A 23,136-nucleotide genomic window follows, 5' to 3' on the forward strand; every position below is an offset into this window, starting at 1 on the left:
CCCATAGCAGTAGACTTTTTAAGCAAGGGCCTCACCTAGGTAACATGTCTCTTAGCTGATTGATAAGGCCCTGAGTGGGAAAGCTGTTGAGTATTTTTTTTACTTCTTGAAAATTAAGAATACTTGACAGTATTTAAGTTCTCTGAAGGACCGGGTCCTAGTTTTGCAATTAATTTCAAATCTCAAACTGCCATTGGTCCATGTGCAAAACTGACCACTCGTGTCAACAGGGAATTCTAGTTAGAAATGCAGGCATTGATCATGACCTTTAGTCTCCAGTAATGATTTCATAAACCCGAGATTACCCAAGTTAGGACACAGGGTATGGAACAGTTCTGATTGGCTTGCTGAACAATCAACCTGCTCTAAAGAAGGGTTAAAAAATAAAAATGAGCCCAGATGTGATATCAAGCAGGAGAGTTAAAAACAAATCTTCCATTCCCAGAGCGCAAGACTGAGTTGACAGAACAAGGCAGCGTTTTACAATAACTGGTCTAACAGTGAATTTACTGAAAACTTTCCACAATCCAACTAGTTTAATTACTGAGACAGAATACTAGAAAATCCCTTTCATTTCAAGCACTTGGAATTCATGCCAAAACAGGGTACAATAAGTGATTTCTAAGCATTTTGCTTTTACCTCAAAGCAAGAGAAAATACACAGTGCAAACCCTTAGATGAAGTGGTACTGCAGGCTGCTACACAATTCTGACGAGCCAAAGCCACGATTTTATGCTCCTGAGCAAAAACTTCAAAACACACACACAGAGAGCACAGACTTCCAGCTTACAGCCTTTGTGAAGCCATTTTAAAAGCTTTTTTTTTTTTTTTTTTTAAACTGAGCAAAAACAGAACGACTGCTTTTTCAAAAATGATTTTATGTGGCAACGAAATAATGCCAGGGCTAGCAAAGGACTGTCAGAAAAAATAAATAAGCAAACACTGCTTCAAGTACATGGCCAGAATCATTTCTTGCAAACAACCCACTTAATTAATAAACATATCTAATCTTTGAAATTACCCTCTTAGCACTGCTTATAAACAGGCAGGTTTTGTCTGTACCAAAACTAAAAATGTGAATGGCAAAACAAAAAACAATAAGGCCCCAGAACAATTTATTCCTCAGAAGGATGTTGACAACTTTATATTGGTAAATAATAACTTCAGAAGTCTGCAATGTTTAGGAACTTGTTAATGACTTCTGTTTAAGAAATTGCCTAAGAGGCTGTGCAGCCAGTTCTGCATTACAGAAATGTCCAACCATTCCACACAACATTGAACCAATTCCAAGGGGAGCCTCCAGCTGTGTTGCATGGGTTGCGTTGGCATCTGTCTGCACAAGAAATGTCATTTTCACTGTTTTCGTTTTTTGTATGCTTGCTGCATGACCTGAAACAGAGCTGGGTAAACTTGCCCTAGATAGTTTGAAAATGTAGACTGAAAATGTAGACAATCTGTAACCTCGCAGTCACATTAATTGTTTTTCCCCACGTGGTACACACAAGGACAGCAGCCTTTTTGCAGAGGAATTTTACATTTCAAATTGTGATAATATCTTTTGCATCATCTTGGGACTTTTAACTCAGCAACATTTTTTTTGCACAGTTCCATTTGATAAATCTCAGTGACTAGCACCAGAGAGGCAGAAACAGCTATCACAAGTATAAAACGTTTTTCATTTTATGTGATCTTAATATTTATGTACGTATCCCCTTTCCTACTTTCTTCTGTGCTCCCACTTAGAAAAAAGCATGCTGGAAGGGGAAGTGTAGGACTGGTGATTAAAGAAAAGAACTGGAAGTTTTGGTTTTAGCTGTTCCTTCAGAAGCGGGCTGCACAGAAAGCAAGGCAAGTTCAGTCTATAAACACAGCAAGGACTAACCCGCGGCTTTTACTTGGCCTGCACAATAGCAACACAGATGAATGAAAGTTCAATACTCTGTGCTTCTCAGCCCGTTTAGAAACCATTTCCTTTAGTGGTCAGACCTAGAAGTTTGAAAGCTGCTGCAGACAGGATATCTGAATATTTTAAACCACAGACATTTATCAGCATGTTTTGTTCTGGTAGAAGACTACTTTCCATGACAAAACTAGAACTGAAAAATGTGGCAATTTCAATCCAGGCACAACCTTGCAAGAACTAAGAAGGGGATTCTGCCTGCCTCCACAAAGACTCATAATAGTAATAAAATACAGCAAGTATGATAGTGGCTGAAAGAGGTTGCCAGAACTCTTCCTCAAGATCAACTGCACAGCCGAATGGTAGCGATAAGGAGGGTTCAGCAAACTTTGTTCTGGAGGAGGGGAGCTCAGAACAGTGCTGCTTGCTTCATTAGACCCTCTAAGTCCTTTTCTCTCTTTACTGGGTTTTACACTTTGGTACAGATTTCTACTTTTGTTTAATTTTTTTTCTTATGTTATCTGTGGTTTCTCATGTGATAACAGTCAAAGAAATACTTGGTTTCAGCTCTTTGTTTTATTAATAAAGTCTTTGTCCTTCTAATAACCTGATTCTCTGTCATCATAATATTCAAAAAATATGGTATAATGACATAGGGTGTGTACTTTGAGGTCATACTATTAACAACTATGTTTAAAATCTGTAGAAAGGTAAGCTCTGTAGTGGATTTCCGCTATGTTATTATTCAAATTTATTCTCATTATTGTCCACTTGGCCACTCTTAGTTTCCCAGTGTACAATGCTGCTCAAAATCCATGCACACTGAGCTTTATCTACCTCTTCACTAGGGTATTTTTGCCATCAGTTTTTATAGCACCAACTTCAGTAGCAGCTGACTGCGTAATTCAATCACAAAGCAAGAAGTGAGGACATAACCTGCCTGCAGTTTCTAGAGCTGCCCGCATACAAGTGGCTATTGGCCTTATTAAATGTGAGCTAAAAGGGAGCTGCTTCAAAGGCAGGTTTTAGAAATAATTTCAGAAAATATTTCAAGCAGGTCAAATTCTATTTCCAATAAAATTTACTTAAAAGATACTATGGTTTACAGTGTTCATTGATCAACAAGTAGGAAATGTTCAGTGGCAAAAAGCAGAAAATACACTGAAATCACAACTGAGTCATGGACTACAGTTTTCAGGCAAGATGTTGTATAATGGTCTCATTGTAAGGACTTCACAAATTAAATGTGCTTTATAACAGGTTGCACAGATGTTCTGTCTAGGGACTTCCACCCACCATTATATGTAGTATGAAAAATTAAATTAGTTGTAATATTACTAGCTTATCCAACAGTTTATCAACCAACAGCACATGATAATGCCCTAAGGTACCTTCAGTCTGGCTTTACAACTGCAAGTTACGATCTCAGAGCTTATCATAAAGTTGGGAGGGCTCAGTTAAAAATGAATTGGACAAGATGAGTCGGCTAATCTATCTTTGAACAGACCTAACTCAGTTTTTAAGAGTATCTGTGTTTATATGCAACTACAAGTTTTAGTTACTTTTAACTGATGTTTACAGCTATAGTGTATTTGCTGTTTTGCTTTATATCTTCTGTGTTATAACACTGTGCTGTGGTATTTTAAATGTAACAGCAAAATTGCTGCCGGTTATCATCTTCTAGTTATGTTATTAAGCCAATTAAACCATTTGAAATCAGAAGGTTAGCACAGTCAAGCATGGAAGAGGCTTCAGAATTGGCATTGCCAAACAAAATGGCTTTCAAGGTCTGATTTAAAAAACAAAGCCTATGCCATACATCAGGCTGCAGCATTTTAGGAATAAATGAGGCCAGGTGGCCGACTGTACATCCTCATTTGTGCATATAATGTTGCTGGGCAAGAAGGTAAAACAGACCCAAGTTCCTTTACAGAAGCTTTAACCTTCATTATTCTTAACACTACTTCTCTTAATACCTCTGCTTTAACCTCCTGAAATACTCTGCACAATCAGTTTCATAGAAGGACCATTCGATTAGTAAAAGCTGGGAAAAGACAGTTCCAGTAAATAGAAATTAATTTTCATAAGGAGCATTTACTGATTTTGTACATACAGCTCAGGCTACTCACCAGCTTCACACAGATAATGAAAGGTGGAGTTGCTTCTCTGAAGTGACATATTGGAATTTTTGGTTTTGGTCTCTCCTGCAAGAAGAACAGCCAGAAGCTTATACATGGTTACAGAAGCATACATGGTTACTTGGTAGCTTGGTTTTAGGAGCTACTAAGCACTAAAAGCTGATTCTGAGACCTCACTTTATAGTCCAGCTTGTCACATGCTTGCAGTCATTATTTTCCCAGTCATTTCAATACCCATTACTTTCTTACCACAACCTTTCAATACAACTGCTTTTTCTCCAAAAGAAGCTGTACACTATACCAGATCTATATTGAGAGCTTTGTGCTGTTGAAAGAAGATCTCGTTCCTCTCTTACAGGTTATTTATCTTTTAGCCCTTTCCCCAAACAGTTCCCCCTTTGATCTGATTGCAAGTTATGCTCATATAGATATTATTTGTGGCTGGTTAATGTTCTGCCCCTTTAATGAACTGAATCAGCTTACTGAGCTTACAGTGCCATCAGAGAAGCATCAGAAGAGGCACAAGGCAAAAAGCTGATACAAAAGCAAGATCTTTTTCTTTCAGTGGGAGCTGTTAAATGGCTTATGCCTAAGTGGGTCTTCGCCATGGATCCAAGCTGTAGAATTTTGTAAGGATTCACAACAGGTTGCAGTACAATCTCCTTTATGACTGATCTGGGCGGATGGTTATGTGTTGGGAAGACATGAGCACAGGATCTGTAACAATTATGCTGACAGTATTACTGCAGCAGTAGTTAGTGAGTCAGTATTCCCGGTCAAAATTCTCAACTTGATTGCTTTCATGCAGCTGAAAGCACTCATTAGCTTCCCAGTATAGAATTTGACTTTACAATTACTCTAGTCTAATCAGAAGCTGCATCTGAGGAGATGCCCCTCCTTTCCCCCTGCCCTTCTAATAGGCCTACTCTCATCAGATACAAGGATCATGCAACCTCAGGGTAATTTGATTCACAAGATAACTTGCTGGAAAACTTCTTATTTCAGGGTTTCTTTTCTGCCAGATCAGCTAACTGAATCAACTTATCCTTTAGCCACAAAATTGCTAGACCCAGTATAAACAAAGCAGTGGGAGAGTGTGGCTGAGGCCAGCGAGCAAAGTCAGACCACCCCTGCAGTCAGACTGGCCAAGCTACAACGTCAAATTGCGCTCTCGGAAGACCGCACTCCCAGGACCTGACCCAATGCCCAGTGAAACAGAACTGTCTTTTCACCGACTTTTCTAGGGACTGAATCTGGATGAAACTTTACTCCAGATCTTGGAGCTAATTGCTACCACAAAATTAATACTGCAACAAGACAACTTTTTTTTTTTTCTTCTATATGTTTTTTTTATTGCTATCTAAATATCATTCTTCCTTCTCCACGGAATAAAACACTTCCTACAATTTTAGGCTACGAAGGAGCCTATCAGTTCATGTCTTATTCAGGTACAGTATGACTACAATATACAGATAGGTTACAATTAACCACTGAAACTTTATTTTAGTTAGTCATTAGACTTTAGTCCATCATGAGTCAAGTTCCACTCCCACCTAAAAGACAAACTGTCAGAGAAGGCCATGCTTTACCCCATCATCAGAACCTTTTCAGAGGTTAGAGGTAAAGTCAAATTCTATACTGGGAAGCTAATGAGTGCTTTCAGCTGCATGAAAGCAATCGAGTTGAGAATTTTGACCGGGAATACTGACTCACTAACTACTGCTGCAGTAATATACACGTGTTCTTCTGAGCTGACTTCAGTTAACATGATGTACTCCTGCCTGTCTGCTTAGACCTGGAAGCTGACCTGTTTTGAAAAGACTTGCCATAATGCTTTTTATTAACATAATTTGTTAACAGTAGAACATGGAGATCTGTGAAATTGTATTCCTTCCTTCTATTTTTTGTCTTCAATAGGATAAGAAGTTTGCTTCAGTAACTCCTCTAACCCATGCCTACTTGTTCTTTCCTGTGGAGTCTAGAGGCATCTGTATAAAACATATTCCCAAATAATCACACTTCATGCTGGTTTAATATCTTATCTGAAACAACAGTACTCAGTGAGAGTTCTTCTGTCCCCCTGCCAGATGAGGCAGTGGTATTATTCCTGTGACGAACACAGGCAGGGGTTCTGGCTCCACAGCTCACACTCCAGTATGAATCCCCAGCTATCTAGTCTCCTAGGCAGACAAAGCCTCCTCACCTCTAATCCCTAGTCACAGCCCCCTTACCAAAATGAGTTATTACAATATTTAAAATTTGTGATATTCTTTCATCACATTTTCCAGAATGATTTCAGATCACAGTAATTAATGCAAAAGTACTTGTAACCAACCTCAGATTCTTCAAAAGTATAGAATCCTCTTGTTATTTTCTTTTCATCAACATCACAAAATGCAGTTACCTGGCAAAAGAGAAGCAGAACACTTTCATACCATTCTTTGCTGCCAGCATTTATTTCGCCTGTAGCACATCCATGTATTGCTAAGGGCATGTGAATGAACACCACGAACAGAGCAATGCACCATGGTCCTCCCGTGGAGCTTAAAAATATATTAAGTCCTTTCCATGTATTCCTTAATGAGATAGGCAGCGTCTGCAGTTGGCTATGAGCACATTGTGGTTTTGTGAACATGAAAACAGGTGGCATAAGTTACTGTGCAAGAGAAAATATCTATGAGATCATTAACTTCATCCTCAGTGACATGCTGAGTAAATACAGAGACTGGTCTCCTCACTCACGTGGAGGAACACATGAGGAATAAACATTCCTCTTTCTGCCCAGTCCCAGCACGTAACCTCCAAGGGATGCCTCCCGCACGGCACTGCTGCTACGGATCCTCTGGTGATACCAGCCTCCATTCTAGGCCATAACACACCAAGTCGGGGAATTCCTACTTTACCCCTGGAACAGCAGAATTCTCTAAATTCGAATGGGTACTTCACACAGATACACTTAGATCACTGTCAACATCCTTAATTGTGAGCATGGTTTGGGAGTTTTTTCAACTGAAAATTTTGGCAAATTTCTTGCTTAAATAATTAATATAGTTGCTGCTGTGTTTTGGTTATTCTTACTGTAGCTATGGAAGCATTATTTATAGCCTTAGTTGCCAAATATTTCAGATTTTTTTAATTTTTGTTCCTCATAAATACGCAAGCATAGTAAATGCCTGCAATCCAAAATACACAGTGTCCTCATTTTTGAACCATTAAGTTGTCAGTAACATTTCGGAAGGCTTTTTAAAATAAATGTAGCTAAGTTTTCCTCTGGCTAACACTGGATCTATTTCTATTGTCTACGCAGAACTTTTACACTGAAGCAGAACAGTTAAGGTATTTAAGGTCTTGCAGAAATCAATTGTTCTGGTGATAGCTGGAGCGCAGTTTTCCTATCTTTTTAATTGCTGCATTAAAAATTGATTAACAACACTTAACATTGAGAAAATTTGAAAAGCCCAACAGCTGTTTATTAATTTATTAAATTAGAGAAAGCTGCAAAAGGCTGGCTTGCTTTCAGTATCTACATACATCTCTCTCCTATTTTCCTCCTTTGATTAAGATAATTTTTGTTTACCTAATGTGACTTTATTCTGTTTGAGCAGAGGGGAGCACTGACACAAGAGCATTAGTGTCACAATGCTGAACTTTTGCATTCCACATTGGTATTTCACTCCCAACAGAGAGAACCATCTGTACAGCCCAGTGGCAAAGCTGAATAGGAACAAAACTGGGTTCCACGTGTCTTCAGTGTGGAAAACAGAGCTAAGGAGCAGAGAGTGGGCAAGAACAGTCCCTGAAACTACCAGGGAATACTCCCTTAGAGGTAGACATTCATACTAAGAAAGTACACTGCTTGAAAACAGGCACCACAAGAAATAAAGAAAGGAACATTAAGGAAATACTACATTTTCACTTTGGGGCTATATAAGTAACTGAAGAAATGAAAGGGAATTCAGGGAAGGACCAGAAGTTCACAGACATTGTACAAGGTCTCTGACTGATGCAGGCTGGGTTAGGCAGTAATAATCACAAACAACTCCTTCATGCACAAAGACAAAGAACTGAGATCTTTCTTATGTTTTCTTTCCCCCCCCCCATGCTTGGATCAATTAATACACTTCACATTCCTCATTCTGTTTTCCCTGACCACCATTATAGTTTATTGTAGTTGAAACATCAGATGGTATGGACTGTAGATGAGCAAGAACTGAGCATAATAAACTACATTCCAAGATTTCCTCTTCATGTCTTTTTTTATATATACACATATACACACATCTACATGTATAGAGATACTTAGGTATATGAAGGTCAGCAGGCGGAAAACCTGGTATAAAGAGGGTTACTTAGCTGGTTTGTTAGTTACACCTCTCAGTCCATTAACCACCTTGACAATCCTCTAGTACTCAGACAAACTAAGGTCCACCAGTAATGTCTTACTGTCCTAGAAGCTGTCTGAACAAAATAATTCTGAACAAAACTTAGCAGTTCTAAAAGGATGTGCTTTCAGTGACAACTGAGCAAAGTTCAGGGTATAAATACCGTCTGATGATAATCTTCCAATAACTGAGCCTGTATTTTCAGCTGCTTACACACCTATAGGTCGTTTAAAAAAGGAAAACAACTTTTGATATAAGGTAAAGTGAAATGCTACCTACACTTTAATGTTAGTAACAGAATTCAGCTGTAAGATCTGTGCTGGAAAGTATCGCACTCCACACCTTCAGGATGTTATTATACACTTAACATGAAACCTTCACTGGTAGGCAGATTTCTTCTTAGCATGAATGGTGCTAGAGAACCAAAACCAGATACTAATTGCAGTATTAATCTCATGCTGTGCCATCACTCATGATATTATGTGTAGAAAATTACGCACTCTGTCTTGGCATGCTGAGGACCCAGCCCCACACAATCCACCATACGAAACTCCTGCTGACAGCAACCGAGTGGAAAAAAGGCTCAGACAGGTAAGTCTGTGACAAACATCCCTTGGAAGACAGGGCTGACTCAAACCTTTTTTGGAGTTACTGCTAAGATATCTCCGCATATAATTTTCAATGGAACCAGCCAGCTTAAATCTGATATCTACAGTACTATAAAAACAGGTCAGACTTGAATGGGCAATTTTTCTGCCAGACTACACCATGTGGGTGGCCAAAATGCAAGACGACTTTTTTTCTGCCACACACTATTTATTTTCCAATTAAGGAAAATCTATGTCTGGAGATAAATACAGGACTTGCACATGGTTGTTTATCCAATAAGGAAAACTCAAGGCATCAGGCTTATACGAGCTATTTACGTTGAATTATTAGGCTTAGCCCAGAGTTGCCTATTTATTTTCTAGCATTACTGGGCTCCTATCTTGCATCTTTTATGAAGACCATCTATCCATACATGAGCTACTGTCTTCTAGGGAGGAAACTATGAATTAGAAAGCTATAAAGCAGTCTCAAGCTGTTTTCTTTTTCCTCCTCCTAGCAAAACAGCTCTTTTGCAATGCAGCTGACAATGTGACACCACTGAAGCTTGCCGAATCCTCAGATCACACTTCAGTTTTAAGGAAATACTCATATGTTTACATACTTTTGCTTTAAACATCACTTTAATGACAATCTGTACAATTCCAAAACAACAACAAAAAAGCCTACTATTTCTTAGCTGAAAACTGGAAGACGGCACTATCTATGTTATACACCAGCTACATAATTACTATAAGTAATTTTTATAAATATGGATCTCAACATACATTAACGATGGAGTAAGGGAAAAGGAGAAATAGCTTTCTCCCTCATAAGAGAAAGTTTATATGGCCCGAAAGATAAGATATTTACTCAAATCCCTGCCACAGGAAGACACAGTTGAGGAAGATAAAAGCCTGTCTCTGGCTGGTTCTTTTTAATAAACACAGCAGCTGTGTGCGGGGACACACAGGCTTGGACTATCAGACCTCCCCACGGTAAAGGGAGATTAGTGGGCAGGACATTAATCCTACTCCAAATGTACAACCTAACAAGTCACTAAGAGTGGGCTTAGAGTGCGGCTGTAATTAGCTAGCTGTTTGAGCTGTGTTACTATCATACAGGATTTAATTGTTTCACACTTGGTTTGTTTACTGCCCTGTTGTCTACTGAAGGAATGTTTCCTTAAAATTCCCATTGCATTCAGATTTTCTAATGGAAAAACTGGAAGATTTTAATTAGCCTAATAACGTCCTCTTATGATAAATGATCTTCATAGGATTTTACTCCCTCATCTTATTTTTACCTGTGATACGCCTTTAAGTCTATACTGATCATTTACAGAGAGCAAGGAAACCTAATCACAGCAAATTCTGCAGACGTGTCGCAGCTGTAGGTGGCAGGGTACAAGAGGCAAGTTTTACAAGGGACAGCGAGAATCTTAGTAGACCATGTTAGAAACACTGGACAACTCTCTTGATACATGGTCATTTGCACATAGTATCTTCTCCTTCCTGACTGCATCAGATTGTCTCATAAAATTTATCTTTAAAGAAGACAGTCTGAAAGCTCTCTAGCAAATCTTATCTGAGCAGATCTTCCCTACTGCACTCTCCATGTCTCCTACTGCTCACGCAGTCTTTCTTGCATTTTAAACTTCTAATGACCCTCCCAATTCTACTATTTATAATTCTTTCATTCATACTTGTGTAAAGCCTCGGAAGTGCATTAATATACATTTCTGCAACAGTTAAATCAATTTTGGCCATTCATGTCAAAACAAAGTACTGGAAAGCATTATAATGTAAGTTTAAATAGATACAACTAATGACAAACAGAACAAGGAACACACAGAGCCTGGAACATCTTCAGTATGCCACAAGGGGAACCACAAAGCTAGCAAGCAGCTCTCAGACACTGAGTGATTTTTAGTATCAGGGGGCTGATATGCACATGGAAGCTGTGCATCTCTTTAAATTACAAGCATGCATTTCATGAATCAATTTAAAAACACTACACCATCAAAAATTGTGTTATCTTCTGTCTTTACATGTACCTACCAAAGTTACTGAAGAGAATATTCATGCCGGACTCCAACATGCAAAATTAGCCTCCAAGTATGTACAAAATTTCCCTTACTATAGACAACATACAACTGCCTTTAGACATAAGCGTGGGAACTACTTGCAAGTCTCTAATTTCTCTGGGACAGATAACTTAGTAATACCAGCAGGTTTTCACATATGCATGCCTCACAATCCATACTGACAAAAGAGGAAGTCCAAAAAATGTACCTTCAAGCGTGGAAGCAGCAGAAAGATTTCCCTGCCATGTTTCAGCATGAGGAATTCTCTGTAGTCCAAAATGACAATCGAGGCTGTACTTTAGGGTGCCTTATACCTAGACTAAACTGAGACTTTTAAATTTCATTTCTCCCCTTTTCTTCTGAGTGCTCTCTTAACTGGCTTTTACACTGTCAATCTATTTTTTGCTCCACAGTAAAGGTGAGTGTGATATTCTTCCCTTGATTTGTTTCTTTGCTTTTGTATGTCCCCACTTCAGTCCCTCATACTGCCATTCATATTCTTCAGTCAAAATGTTACCAAACTTAAACATTTATTGTTTTGTGGGTTAGCATCAAGTACATGGCTTAGTGGTGTTGCTCTGGATAAACTAGATAAAGGTAAAGAGAAACTAACATGCAACAATACAGATGGTTTTAAATGGTTAATGAGCTAGGAAAAAGGGCGAACAAAACACTTTCTTGAAGCTTTCAAGTTTGCCACTGGCACATGGGGTTGTCATAGAGAAACTTCATGGGCTGGATGTGTACTAGTACTGTTTCCATGCCACTAATTAGCTGATGCTTATTTTGCCCTTTTCCCCTCCTTTTCTGTTAGCTACTTGAGCACTATTTTCAGCTATCGGAAATGACACAAAATGTTAATGCTGAAGTTCTCCTTTTAGCTAAAGTTTGATGGAGAATAAAAGAGCAGACAAGACAGCTCAGAAACCCTCCAGGCATATGTAGCATCCCAAAAACATTTGGTTTCCATCTTCAGCTGCAAATTATAGACAAGACGGATGTGTTTTAAACAAAAAAAGGTCTGTTCGACTTCAGTCTTGCAGAAATGCTAATACTGAACCACTGTCAACTGTGTGAATCAAGAAGGGGACAGCCAGGAAACAGAATTTCCCTAAGAATACTGAGATCCTGGTAATTAATTCATAAAAAAACCGCTAGTGGTTGAGTAATTTTTTTTCCCTGTTTTAGTGTTTAGTAAAAATACTGAGCGTTGGATATTAGCCTGAACTCTTCGGAGACAAAGCACTATTTTACTATTCACCATACAGATGTCTAAAGGAAGAGACAGAATACAACTTAGGTGTCCTTTTCTCTTCTGACATAGTCATAATTCAAATTCAGACTGTTTTCCAAACAGACTGAAGTAATAATTTGTTAGCGAGTATGAACAAACAAAGACTGCTGCTTCCCAGAATTACCAAAATTTTGTTTTCTTAGAAACAATGTTGTCCGGCATGCAACATGTTCATACTTTTCAAACAGCCCACAAAAACCCAGTCAGAATAAGAAATATAATTGCTTTGTTTACGGGAATGTAAAAATACTAGAAATGTATGCTCTCTTTGTTTTATTTTTTTAGGAATATGTGTCCCACACTTTACATAGGTACTTACTGACAATTTAGGAAAAAATCCTACATTCCCAGTGAAATCAGTCTTGTGATCTTCTAATGAGATCTTGAATCTCAGTAAAAGGATGTAGTAACAGTGAAACAGAGCAAAAGTGAAATTTTCAAGAGTCTAAACTGGCTTAAAGTATAAAACCAACTGAAATGAAATAGGACACCTTGTCATGTCACTACACTCCCTGACAAAGAGGCCTTCCCCAGCCTCCTTGTAGCCCCCTTTAGGTACTAGAAGGCTACTATAAGGTCTCCCTAGAAACTTTAACCCCAGCTTTCTCAGCTTTTCTTCACAGGAGAGGTGTTCCAGCCCTCTGAGCATCCTCACGGCCTTCCTCTGGCCCTGCTCCAGCAGGTCCCTGTCCTTGTGGTGGGGGCCCCAGAGCTGAATGCAGGGCTCCAGATGAGGTCTCACAAGGGTGGAGTAGAGGGGGAAAATCACCTCCCTCCACCTGCTGGCTAGGTTTTGGAACTCTTTCATTCTCATAATTAACAGAGTATCTGAAAGCTTAAATCTTGTTTTTAAATCTTTTAAGATTTAAATCTTTAAAGGTTGAGACAGGGAAAGTATGTCATTGGTTTTTTTAGGGCTGGAAAGGATGAAGCAACAACTATTTACCAGCTTTACTCATACAGGATTTTAGACTTGGCAAGAGTTGAGGATTAGTCCCAAAACACCTGAAGGATTTTTGAGAAAAAGCGTAACATGGAGTTTAACTAACCTCTTTCTACTGTTATTAATTTAAAATAAAAACTTCTACGAATGAATTACCTGCTGCAAATTTATGAATTTATCTCCTGAAACTGCAGCAGCATAATTCTTTGATTAGCATTTGGAGAAGTGAGATGTTGGAATGTCTTTATACAGTCTTCTGCCAGTGACTTACTATGAAACCTCAGGGTATCATTTAAGCTTCATTTCTGTCTGAGGTGTGTAGGCTTGGGATCTTGCTTTCATAGAAGTTAGGAAGTTACAATGACGATATTGTAAGGAGCCTGAACAACAACATAAAACAAATTAAAAGTGTTTTCATCACTACAGACAACACTCATTCCATCAGAAGTTAGCTATCCAAAGGATAGAACCCTAATCTCCTTGAGGATGATTTGAGTCACTTTCTGAAGCTATTTATCTTTGTTGATCGTCAAGAAAGCCTTTGAATACTTCAGATAACATGCCAGACTTACTGCATAGAGTTTAATTACTCTATACAAGTTATTAAGGGTCAGGCCATGACTACATTTAAGCAGCAGTTTTTTGCAGTACATTGACAAAATGAGTCATATTTGGCATGTGTAACTGCAACTGGCATGTAAGCTTGCTAAACGCGTCTGGTGTAATATCCAGTAATTAATGAGTTAATGTTCAATGCAATATTACAATATCAAACTAAAGTATTCTGGAGTATGTGTAATTATAACCTTGACAGAAGCAAAATAGTATCATGGCCTGCAACATTGCCAAAGCAAACGTTATCTAAAGGTCAGCTGGAAAGAATGTCAAATTCATTTAATTAGAACCACACCGTCAGTTCTTGCAAACTGGGGAATTAAGGTTGTTCCTCACTAAAGGAGAGGTAAGTTTGGTTCTTCAGCAGTTAAACAGCACCAAAAAAAACACAATCATTTTTCTCTTGCCCTTTTAATCATCTGTCTATCTTCAAATTATTGTTGTGTTTGCTGAACAGGATGTGAGGTCCTAAATGAGTCATCTACTAAAGTAGGTGGCAAAAGTAACCCAAAGCTAGAGAGTTGTTCTATCTTAATGTCAATCTCTGTTTTGGCTTGGCACAAAAAAAACAATACGTAAGACAGTGAGACACTGCTACAAAAACAATCTAGTCTGTTTTCTCTTTAACATCTCATAAATCACTACTTGCACAGCATTAGCAGATAGGCTACCATCTCTTCCCATAGAATTTATTTCCCAATTATTATAATTTAATAGAAAAGTGCAACGGTTGTTAGTAAATCAGAAGCGTTCACAAAGTGCTCTGCAAGCTAATAGCAAAATAGAATGTTTTGATAAACACACCACCACCACCCCCTGTCATGTACACACTGCACTGCATGACCGAGATAACTCAAAACATTTAATGGACAGTTCTGTTCTGTTTGAATAAAGTAACTGACTGGATTCACATAGCATTTCATCTTACTTCCTACAGTTCATCATAAAACAGCTCGGATTAGAAGGGACCTTAAAGATCACCCAGTTCCAACCCCCTGCCATGGGCAGGGATGCCACCCACTAGTTCAGGTTGCTCAGGGCCTCATCTAACCTGGTCCTGAACACCTCCAGGAATGGGGCATCCACAGCTTCTCTGGGCAACCTGCTCCAGTGTCTCACCACCCTCCTAACCTCTCATCTAAACTTCCCTTCTCCTAGTTTAAAACCATTCCCCCTCATCCTGTCATTATTTGACAGAGCAGAGTCACTCTCCATATTTTTAAAAGCCCCCTTTAGGTACTGAAAAGTACAGTTCACCCACTCCCACATGATGACAATGAAAAAAGGATGGCATTGGAATATCAAGCTGGAAATTCACGTTCAATTACTATGTTGCATGTTTCCTGTGCAAGTGTTTCCCATTTTTATTCAGTAATTTCAACTATGGGTATACAAATTTCCTCTATTTTCTTTTTACATGTGTGTGGTCTGTCTGCAAGCATATAAATCAAGTTTATATATATATATATATATATTTGTCATTCTGTCTTCCCATCCATATTTTTAAGAAAGGAAAACACATTTGGTAATAAAATGAATGTTCTGTGGCTCTTTATAAGAAACAGCCATTTGACATTAGCCCTAATGCCTTTATCTAACAAAAAAAGCTATTGCACAAAAGAAATAGCTATAAAAATTAAGGTATAAACTCTCAGACAAACCTCTCCTGAGAAAGATCCCCGATCACCAACTCTAAGTGACCTCCACGTTTTCAATTGATTGTAAACTGGATTACTCATGTACAACAGTCTACTCGCCTGTTCCCCCCACACAACACCCCTATTTTTAAACAATCAAGCTTTTCAAAAGTGAGTTAAGTTCTAATGCTCATCATAATACAAACCAGATTGCTCAGCATCTGACAGTGACCTATGCAGTATCCACTCAGGAACCGGGCCAATATAATACATGTATGAATAATCTTAGACAAAGTAGTCTAGTATTATACCATCCAAATAAATAGTTACTCAATTCACCTGGGGTACTTGGCTACTGCAACAGTTAATTACACAACAGCAGCCATAAGCAGTGCTATAGACTGTCTAAGCTATTACTGCACTTAGTCACCAGCAAGCAGGAACAAGAGCGCTTACACTGCACTACAAATACACCATCCACTCTGGATAATGTCATACAGCATTTTAAAAGAATAAATCTGTTGAGAGTATTGTGTATGGTGTTTTTGTTTTTTTTTTTTCCTAATTTATATTTATCATCATCTAGTAGTTTGGATTTGTAATATTTTATGACAATGTCGCTACATTTTGTTGGAAGAAGCAAGGAGGCACATGAGGGAGAAGAAAACTATTTTGTACAGATTTTACCTATCCTTAATGGCTTACCTTTTTCCGATTAGCTGGTGACAAGCTTCTGTAGAGCTTCTTGCCTTGCTTGCCAGCATTCCAAATGGTGAAAGATGTCCAGGAGCTCAGGACTCTGTCTTCAAGAAACCTGACTCGGTGATTCCAGATGGTTTCCCTAAAGAATTGGAAAAAGGGTTGGGTTAGACTCTTTAAAACTCTTCCTGTATACATACATACATACTCATACACACACAAGCTTGACCAAAACGATTCACATGACACAAAAATAATACCAAAAACATTATACTAGCACTTTCCCAGGGAAACTTCTAACTGCTGTCATAAAAAAATAAATTCTGTGCAAGTTCTTAAACAAAAATCATCACAATAGATCTGAAGTCATAGCTAAACCACTGTTATTTTCAAGAATCTTAATAGAAAATTACAAGGCGAAAAACTGTGGCTATGGTTATCAAATTTAATACCAACAATTTCGACTGCCCATCAATACAGTGTTTGCCCATAACCCGTCACCGCATGAACTTCTCTATAACCTGCAGTGCATACAGGGCAAGCCACGTCCTAAACCCAAGATGAACTCTTCATGTTCCACCTGCCCATACATTCATTCTCATTTGTTGCTGCAAAGTTCAAATCTCACAAAGTCAGTACTCCAGTACCCAAATATACTTCCCAATACTTCAAGGAAAGTCCATTTACATTGGGGCATTCAGGCCAAGTCTCCAAAAAGTCAGTTTTTCAAAGCCCAGGCAGACACTGGAACAACAACAAATAATTACGGAACCACGAAGTCACTCACAGCACTGAACTATCAGCTGTAACACACAGTTCAACACCTGTGTGTGCACACACTAGACCAAATAAGAGTGATTTCATTTTGAAATCTCCAAAGTACTATTCTGCACCAATATGAATAACTGACTCTTCTGGAGATCACCTTTATAAGAAACAAAAAGCAGTGGATTTTTTTTTTAATTTCTTCTTTAAAGTGCTATGCCTCATGAAATGCCTTAAAATATACTTTAGAAAAGAGCAAGCTGGCACACATCTGTGTCCAATTACACCATTACATCTTCATATTTGTAATAAGTTCCACAATATAACTTAAGCCAAGTGGTTGTAAACAACAGTGAGACTAATGCCAACTGATGAACCACATGGCATTGCAACCAGTAACAAAGGAACACGTAACATCCTTGAATAAAAGACTGGCTGGGATCTTTAACAGGTTCAAGATACATTCTCAACAAGAGAAGACAACTTGAAGGGAAGCATTACATCCCAACTAATTGAATTGAAACAGTTTGACAACTATAACATTTTTTTTCTTTCGTGCACACGTCCTATCACTTTCAAACCTGTCTGTATTTAAAAACATATCCCCACCATATAACGTAATATTTAAAGCTACAAAATTTACATTTGTTTAAAGAAAGCCACCTGCTGTTAAGAACTTCTGTTTAATGTTCAGGGTTCACAAAATATTCATTAACTAAGAACTTATCTGATATTTAATAAACAGCATTCTAGATACATTGATTTCCTCAATTTATGGCTTGACAGATAAATCTCTCTAATCTACATCTCTTGAACAAGGCATATTGAGTTTAAAATTTCTTCTGTACAACATTCTGAAAGCCATCTTAATCTCCTGTCCCTTCTGAAAACATTTCTTCAGATAGGTTTTTCCACTTACTTTATCAAGGCAGAACACAGTACACTTTATAACAATTGTTAAGAGTTGTTCTACAAATTGTAATGCATCCTGTGGAAAATGTACACGGTTTAAAAAAATCAATTTTGCTAGATTATGCTTTTATGAATGGTTTTTCTTTGAGATTAATTAAAGCATTAAGAGAAAAATGCTAGCAATTTTCCTGTGAGACCCCTGCCTATGGTTTTATTTGCCTTGGGATGCACATATTTTTCCTACCAATATACCTTCTTCACAATTTAACGTTGAGCCCCACAGTCTTCCAACAATATTAAGTTTGTATAGAATTTACACATCAAAATTCTCCACAAATATGTTATTTTGTCTGCTTTAAATAGGGCTTCTGATTCGTGGGTCAGCACAGGTTATCACAGGGCACCTACAGTAAACTGTAACCCCAGCTGTCTGCCTGACTAGGGGTGTCTCTGGTCTCCCCAACCATCACATGGAAAACCAAACTCCACTCACATTTCCTTGCTACTAAGGATTTAAACTGTCTAAGTGGGCAAAGAGTGTGGAAGAGGAGCTGCACAGCTCTGCAGTCATTCTTACCAGTGGATCAGACTGCTCCCTTAGCTGCAAGTCCTGATTATCCTTAATCCTGTGCATATTACACTCATTTTGGTTCTCTTACAAACCTGTGCACACACTGGTATGATCACTAGAGATGTATGATGATCTGGCATTATAGTAACGTCTGACTTTTATGAAACATTTTCAATTTTTTTCCTTTTTGTAATGGATTATCCAATTCCCAAAAGCCTGTAATAGATATGAATTTATTGTTCCAAATCATTCCTATGAAGTGTACATCTGAGGTATAAAACTTGAGGTTATTGAGGTTACTAGGTAGCCTAATTTGTTCCCAGAAGTTGGTTAGCAAACTCTTCTAATATTTTAACAACAGGTATTTTGTGTTTTCATTTGTGTCGTTCCTGCATAGCCTGAGTTATGGTTTGAAAAACATCAAACCCCTGTAACACTGAGACATACAGACTCTTTCTGGGATTCTGAGTTAGCTCCGGAGAGCCCACTTCACCTCAGCATGAGATTTTTGAGCACAGCCAAATCCTTACATGGCTGCTTAGCACTTAATCACTAGTTGTGGTGTGATAACTTGGAAAGAACATCACACAGAAATAGATGAACCCAAGAAGAATTAGCTACTCCATATAAATTTTCCACACTGTTTTGAAGACTATGGCTGTGCACGAGCACTTCCACTAATGGAACAACAACAAAAAAAAAAAAAGTATTTGATTGCAAATCTCTTCTAATGCAACCACAAGCTGCATTCCTGCTGCAAAACTTTAGCTGCTGCTGGCATCCTCTGACACTTGCCTTTTTCCATGTTCATTAGAGCACACTATATTCCCAGAAGGAAAATTCAAGGAAATAAATATGAAGGTCAAGTTATTTTTCCACGATCACATTACTGAAAATTCTAGAGCTTCTGCTAGCTTCTAAAAAGATTATTGCTTACATGGAAAGGTTTTAATACTGAAATGTGCCTTCAGAAGAAGAGCACTATTATATTCAAGAGCACTACTATATTCAGAATCTGTCCTGTCGACTTGAGTGACAGTCAAGTTTCTTTCCCTCCTGAGCTTAACAAAGTCAAGAAAGTTGAGGAAAAAATAGGCAACCTTACAAGGCATAAAAAGGACTATCAAGTAACTTTCAGTTGTGGGCTGCCAAACCTTCTAAAGACAGGCTAACTGCAGAGAAGCTAGACAGGGCAACAGAGAGCTCAGACAGCCACCAGCAACAGAGCAAGGTCAGGAAGAACCCAGCAAGACTCAACCTACATTGTGTGGCTACAAGCTAGGAAAAATAAATGAAATTAGGTCAATTAAAATATTGAATTAAATAGTTGTTATTGTCCAAGAGACGACTAATGACTGCATTGACTGCATTTTCAAAGGCTCTGCAGTCTGCAAGGTTGCTGCGAAGAAGCCTACGGTCAGATGTTTCTGTGCATTGACTCTCACCAGCCTATCGCATTCCAGCTGAAAAGCAAGAACATTCATGATAAAAATACACCAAGGTATTTTTTAAAATATCAAAAACTGGTCAAACTTATTTTTAGGGTTTAAAGATCTCATGGATTAGAAATAAGTCATTCTCTGATGTGATACTCACACATCAACTATTTTACTATCTTGGAAGCAAAATAGAATATATACAACTGAATAAAATAATAATAATTAAAAAAAATATATAGCAACCTATATATTAAATACCAGTTTAGTTTAATATACAGAAAACTGTATTGTACCCTTTAGTTTTCAATGCAGAAACAGCAGAGTTCCCCAAAAAAGTCTCCAGAACAGGGAACCTGAGATCCAAAGCAATCTATATCCAGGCACACAGAAAATATTACTGTTTCTCATGCAGATGTCCCAACACATTCAGAATTGGTTGCTTCCAGACAATGAATTTGCTTTCTGTGTGATGGGTGCCTCTATTCCAGAGGTTCCTACAGAGGTAAAATCCAAGCAGTCCACATCTCGCTGTTGGTGAGCACCCACACATTTCAGCCTGAAGCCAACTTGCTGACCCCATCGTATATATGAATGTCACACTGAGTTATTGCAAGTGTGGAGTATAAAAAAACAAGGAAAATGTACTTGGAAATAAAAAGGTATGAAACTCATTAAACTCAAAATAAACTGGATCTCCATTTGAATACAAGAATATTGTTAGACAGCTTCATTTAATTGCAAAAAAAACGGATTTCTTACATGAGTATTTTGAGTTGTGTAAATGAAACCAATATATACAGCAATTGTGAACTTTTCTAGCGCCATTTATGAGACATTCTTATGAAGATGCATCATTGAAGAATGTCTACTATAATCCTAAACAGAAAATGCTCACCAAAAAAAAATAAAAATAAAAAATCTCATCCCCATATTCTCTGTGCCCTTTTAATAAAAATGTTAAGGTATACCAAATGCTTTGTGGTCTTGAGTTACAACCTTGAAATTCTTTAAAACAGTGCAAGCCCAGATGGTCACACAGATACGGAATTGAGGCATTTGTATTTGAGCTTTAATTGCAGTGACAACTACAGACTTAATCTTTGTGAAAACTTGCTCTGCCTGAACAGTATAGCTCACATGTTGAAGCAAAAGGTAGCTTACGGGGTGTCAGAAGAGAGAGTTTCAGTTATCCCCTTTAGGTTTCTGGTTTACCCAGTTTGCCATATTTTTGGATGCTTCCAGAACAGATAACTGGGTTTCCTGCCTCAAGGGGTAAGGGAATGCCATTTTCCCATCATTTCAGAGGCAGTGCAGGTGCAGCAGACGGGAACTGTAGCAACGTGCAAAGGATGATTAAAGAAAATGCCTCAAACAATCTAGAAGTTGTACAAACCACTTCTCAGAGATGATTCTCACAGCTTTCAGATTTTGCATTATTACATATTCATAGCCAACAGCAAAAACTAGAAGGTATTATTATTCTGCACCATCCCAAAACAAGGCTGCTTTTTCCTACCATGTCAGAAAGCATTAAAGGTAATACTTTGCCTTTAGTATCATTTCCTAGCCAGTATTCAGTTAACTATGATTTTCCTCAGCCAGAAGGTGTGACACAAACTTTTCTGATTACAGAAGTGGGTACCCATATCCTAATACTCTTCCTTGACCCAAATGCTTGAAGTACACTGTTTTTTTACCCATTTCTTTAATTTTCTTTTCACTTTTTTTTTTTTTTTTTTTTTTTTTTTTTTCCCTTCACAGAAGAAAGGTTAGAAGTATACATTTTTCAAATTTGGAAAGCCATTCTTGAGTCTTTACATTTGCCATGGCCCCTCAACTCTCCTCAGTTATGCAGTCTGGAAGGAAGAAGAGGAGCCAAAATTCTGCAGGAGCAAACTGTGGGTATTCATGCCGTGGGTGAGAATGACTACGAAGTATGCTCCTCAGTCTCAAGCAGTTATTACCATACCATCCACCCAAGTAATATAACAATGGAGCTCTGTTAAAATGTGTGCTGACCTACTGACTGAATACAGGAGTCAAGAAACATCTGCTCTATTCCTATTTTGAAATGAAAGATAATGTGACAATAAAAGCTATATGATTTAATGTCTGAGCTCTGTTAAACCTCGCCATAATGCTCGACTCCCTCTCCCTCCTTCCCCCCAGTGAGGTTACATAAGTGAATCAGCAGAACAAAGACAGATGTACAAGTACTTGTGAAATATAAAAATACAAACCCAATATCCTAAGCAGTACTGAAATTTTAGGCATTGATTACCATCCACGGTGATACTATAAATCAGACTTTTACTACATACATTGCTCCCACATGCTACTCAGGTAATGTTAGATAGGAAGAACTATTCAAGTGACCAGCCTCTTCCAACGCTTTTCTATTCATGGCAGGATAATATGGTTTTATACTATAGGTGAATCTCACCTGATAGATAATTCAGAGGTGGAAGAACAAAGAACTTTCCAATCACAGGGAGAGCTGAAAGAACAGATTCTTTATAGCTAGCTTTTTTCAGCTAGCTATGCAAAATTCACGGTCCTTATAATCCACAAGAAATTCAGAAATGAATCTCATTTGAACCTTGACCATACTGGTGAATAAACTGATTTTTTTTGTCGTTGTTCTGTTGAACTTCATGTGAACTTATTAATTGCTGGACTATATCGTCCCACTGAGTTATTACATTTACACTGTTAATAGGTTCTATTAATGTCTGAGTTCATCTTCAGGTCGTGGGTCATTAACTGAGGCATGGTTTGCATTGTGGCCTATTTTTCATGAAAGGCTTATTAAGAAAGACGGAGACTATCAATGTTAATGCCATTTGCTTTTCAAGAATCTAATGAGGTCATTAGTTTCTATGTTTAATTGTAGTGCCAAATGCAGACATAGATGATAAAAATGCAGTTGACCTCATCTTTACTGCAGTTCTACAGGAATATGTTATGCTATTCCTCACTCCTGCCTATTTTGGGATGCATATGTTTTTGCAGGAAATGAAGCAGGCATTCCTATGCTCATCGGTGATACAAGACCCATGCCTCCGAGTACCTCTAAAACAACCAAATGTGTGTCTCATACTAAATGCCTGTTCTCTTTCGCTTAAATGACACTGGAAGCTTCTTGTGCCTGAAACCAGATGGTTTTAATA

The 23,136-nt window shown here is 38.1% G+C and overlaps 1 protein-coding gene across 8 annotated transcripts in view; it reads right to left on the bottom strand.

The window, feature by feature from the left end:
- The window catches only part of B3GNTL1 (UDP-GlcNAc:betaGal beta-1,3-N-acetylglucosaminyltransferase like 1), a 126,186-nt gene that overhangs the window by 6,083 nt on the left and 96,967 nt on the right, over positions 1–23,136 (bottom strand). For all 8 annotated transcript variants that reach the window (XR_011088831.1, XR_011088830.1, XR_011088829.1 and 5 more), the window contains 3 exons: positions 16,286–16,421; positions 6,374–6,442; positions 4,030–4,104 (listed from right to left, as the gene is read on the bottom strand). Coding sequence is in view for 2 of the 8 variants with exons in the window: in XM_068655405.1 (XP_068511506.1) it covers positions 4,030–4,104; positions 6,374–6,442; positions 16,286–16,421 (280 nt within the window). In the remaining 6 variants the exon portion in view is untranslated. The remainder of the gene's footprint in view (positions 1–4,029; positions 4,105–6,373; positions 6,443–16,285; positions 16,422–23,136) is intronic.

This window comes from Anas acuta, chromosome 18 (assembly GCF_963932015.1).
Source record: "Anas acuta chromosome 18, bAnaAcu1.1, whole genome shotgun sequence".
Taxonomy (NCBI): Eukaryota; Metazoa; Chordata; class Aves; order Anseriformes; family Anatidae; genus Anas; species Anas acuta.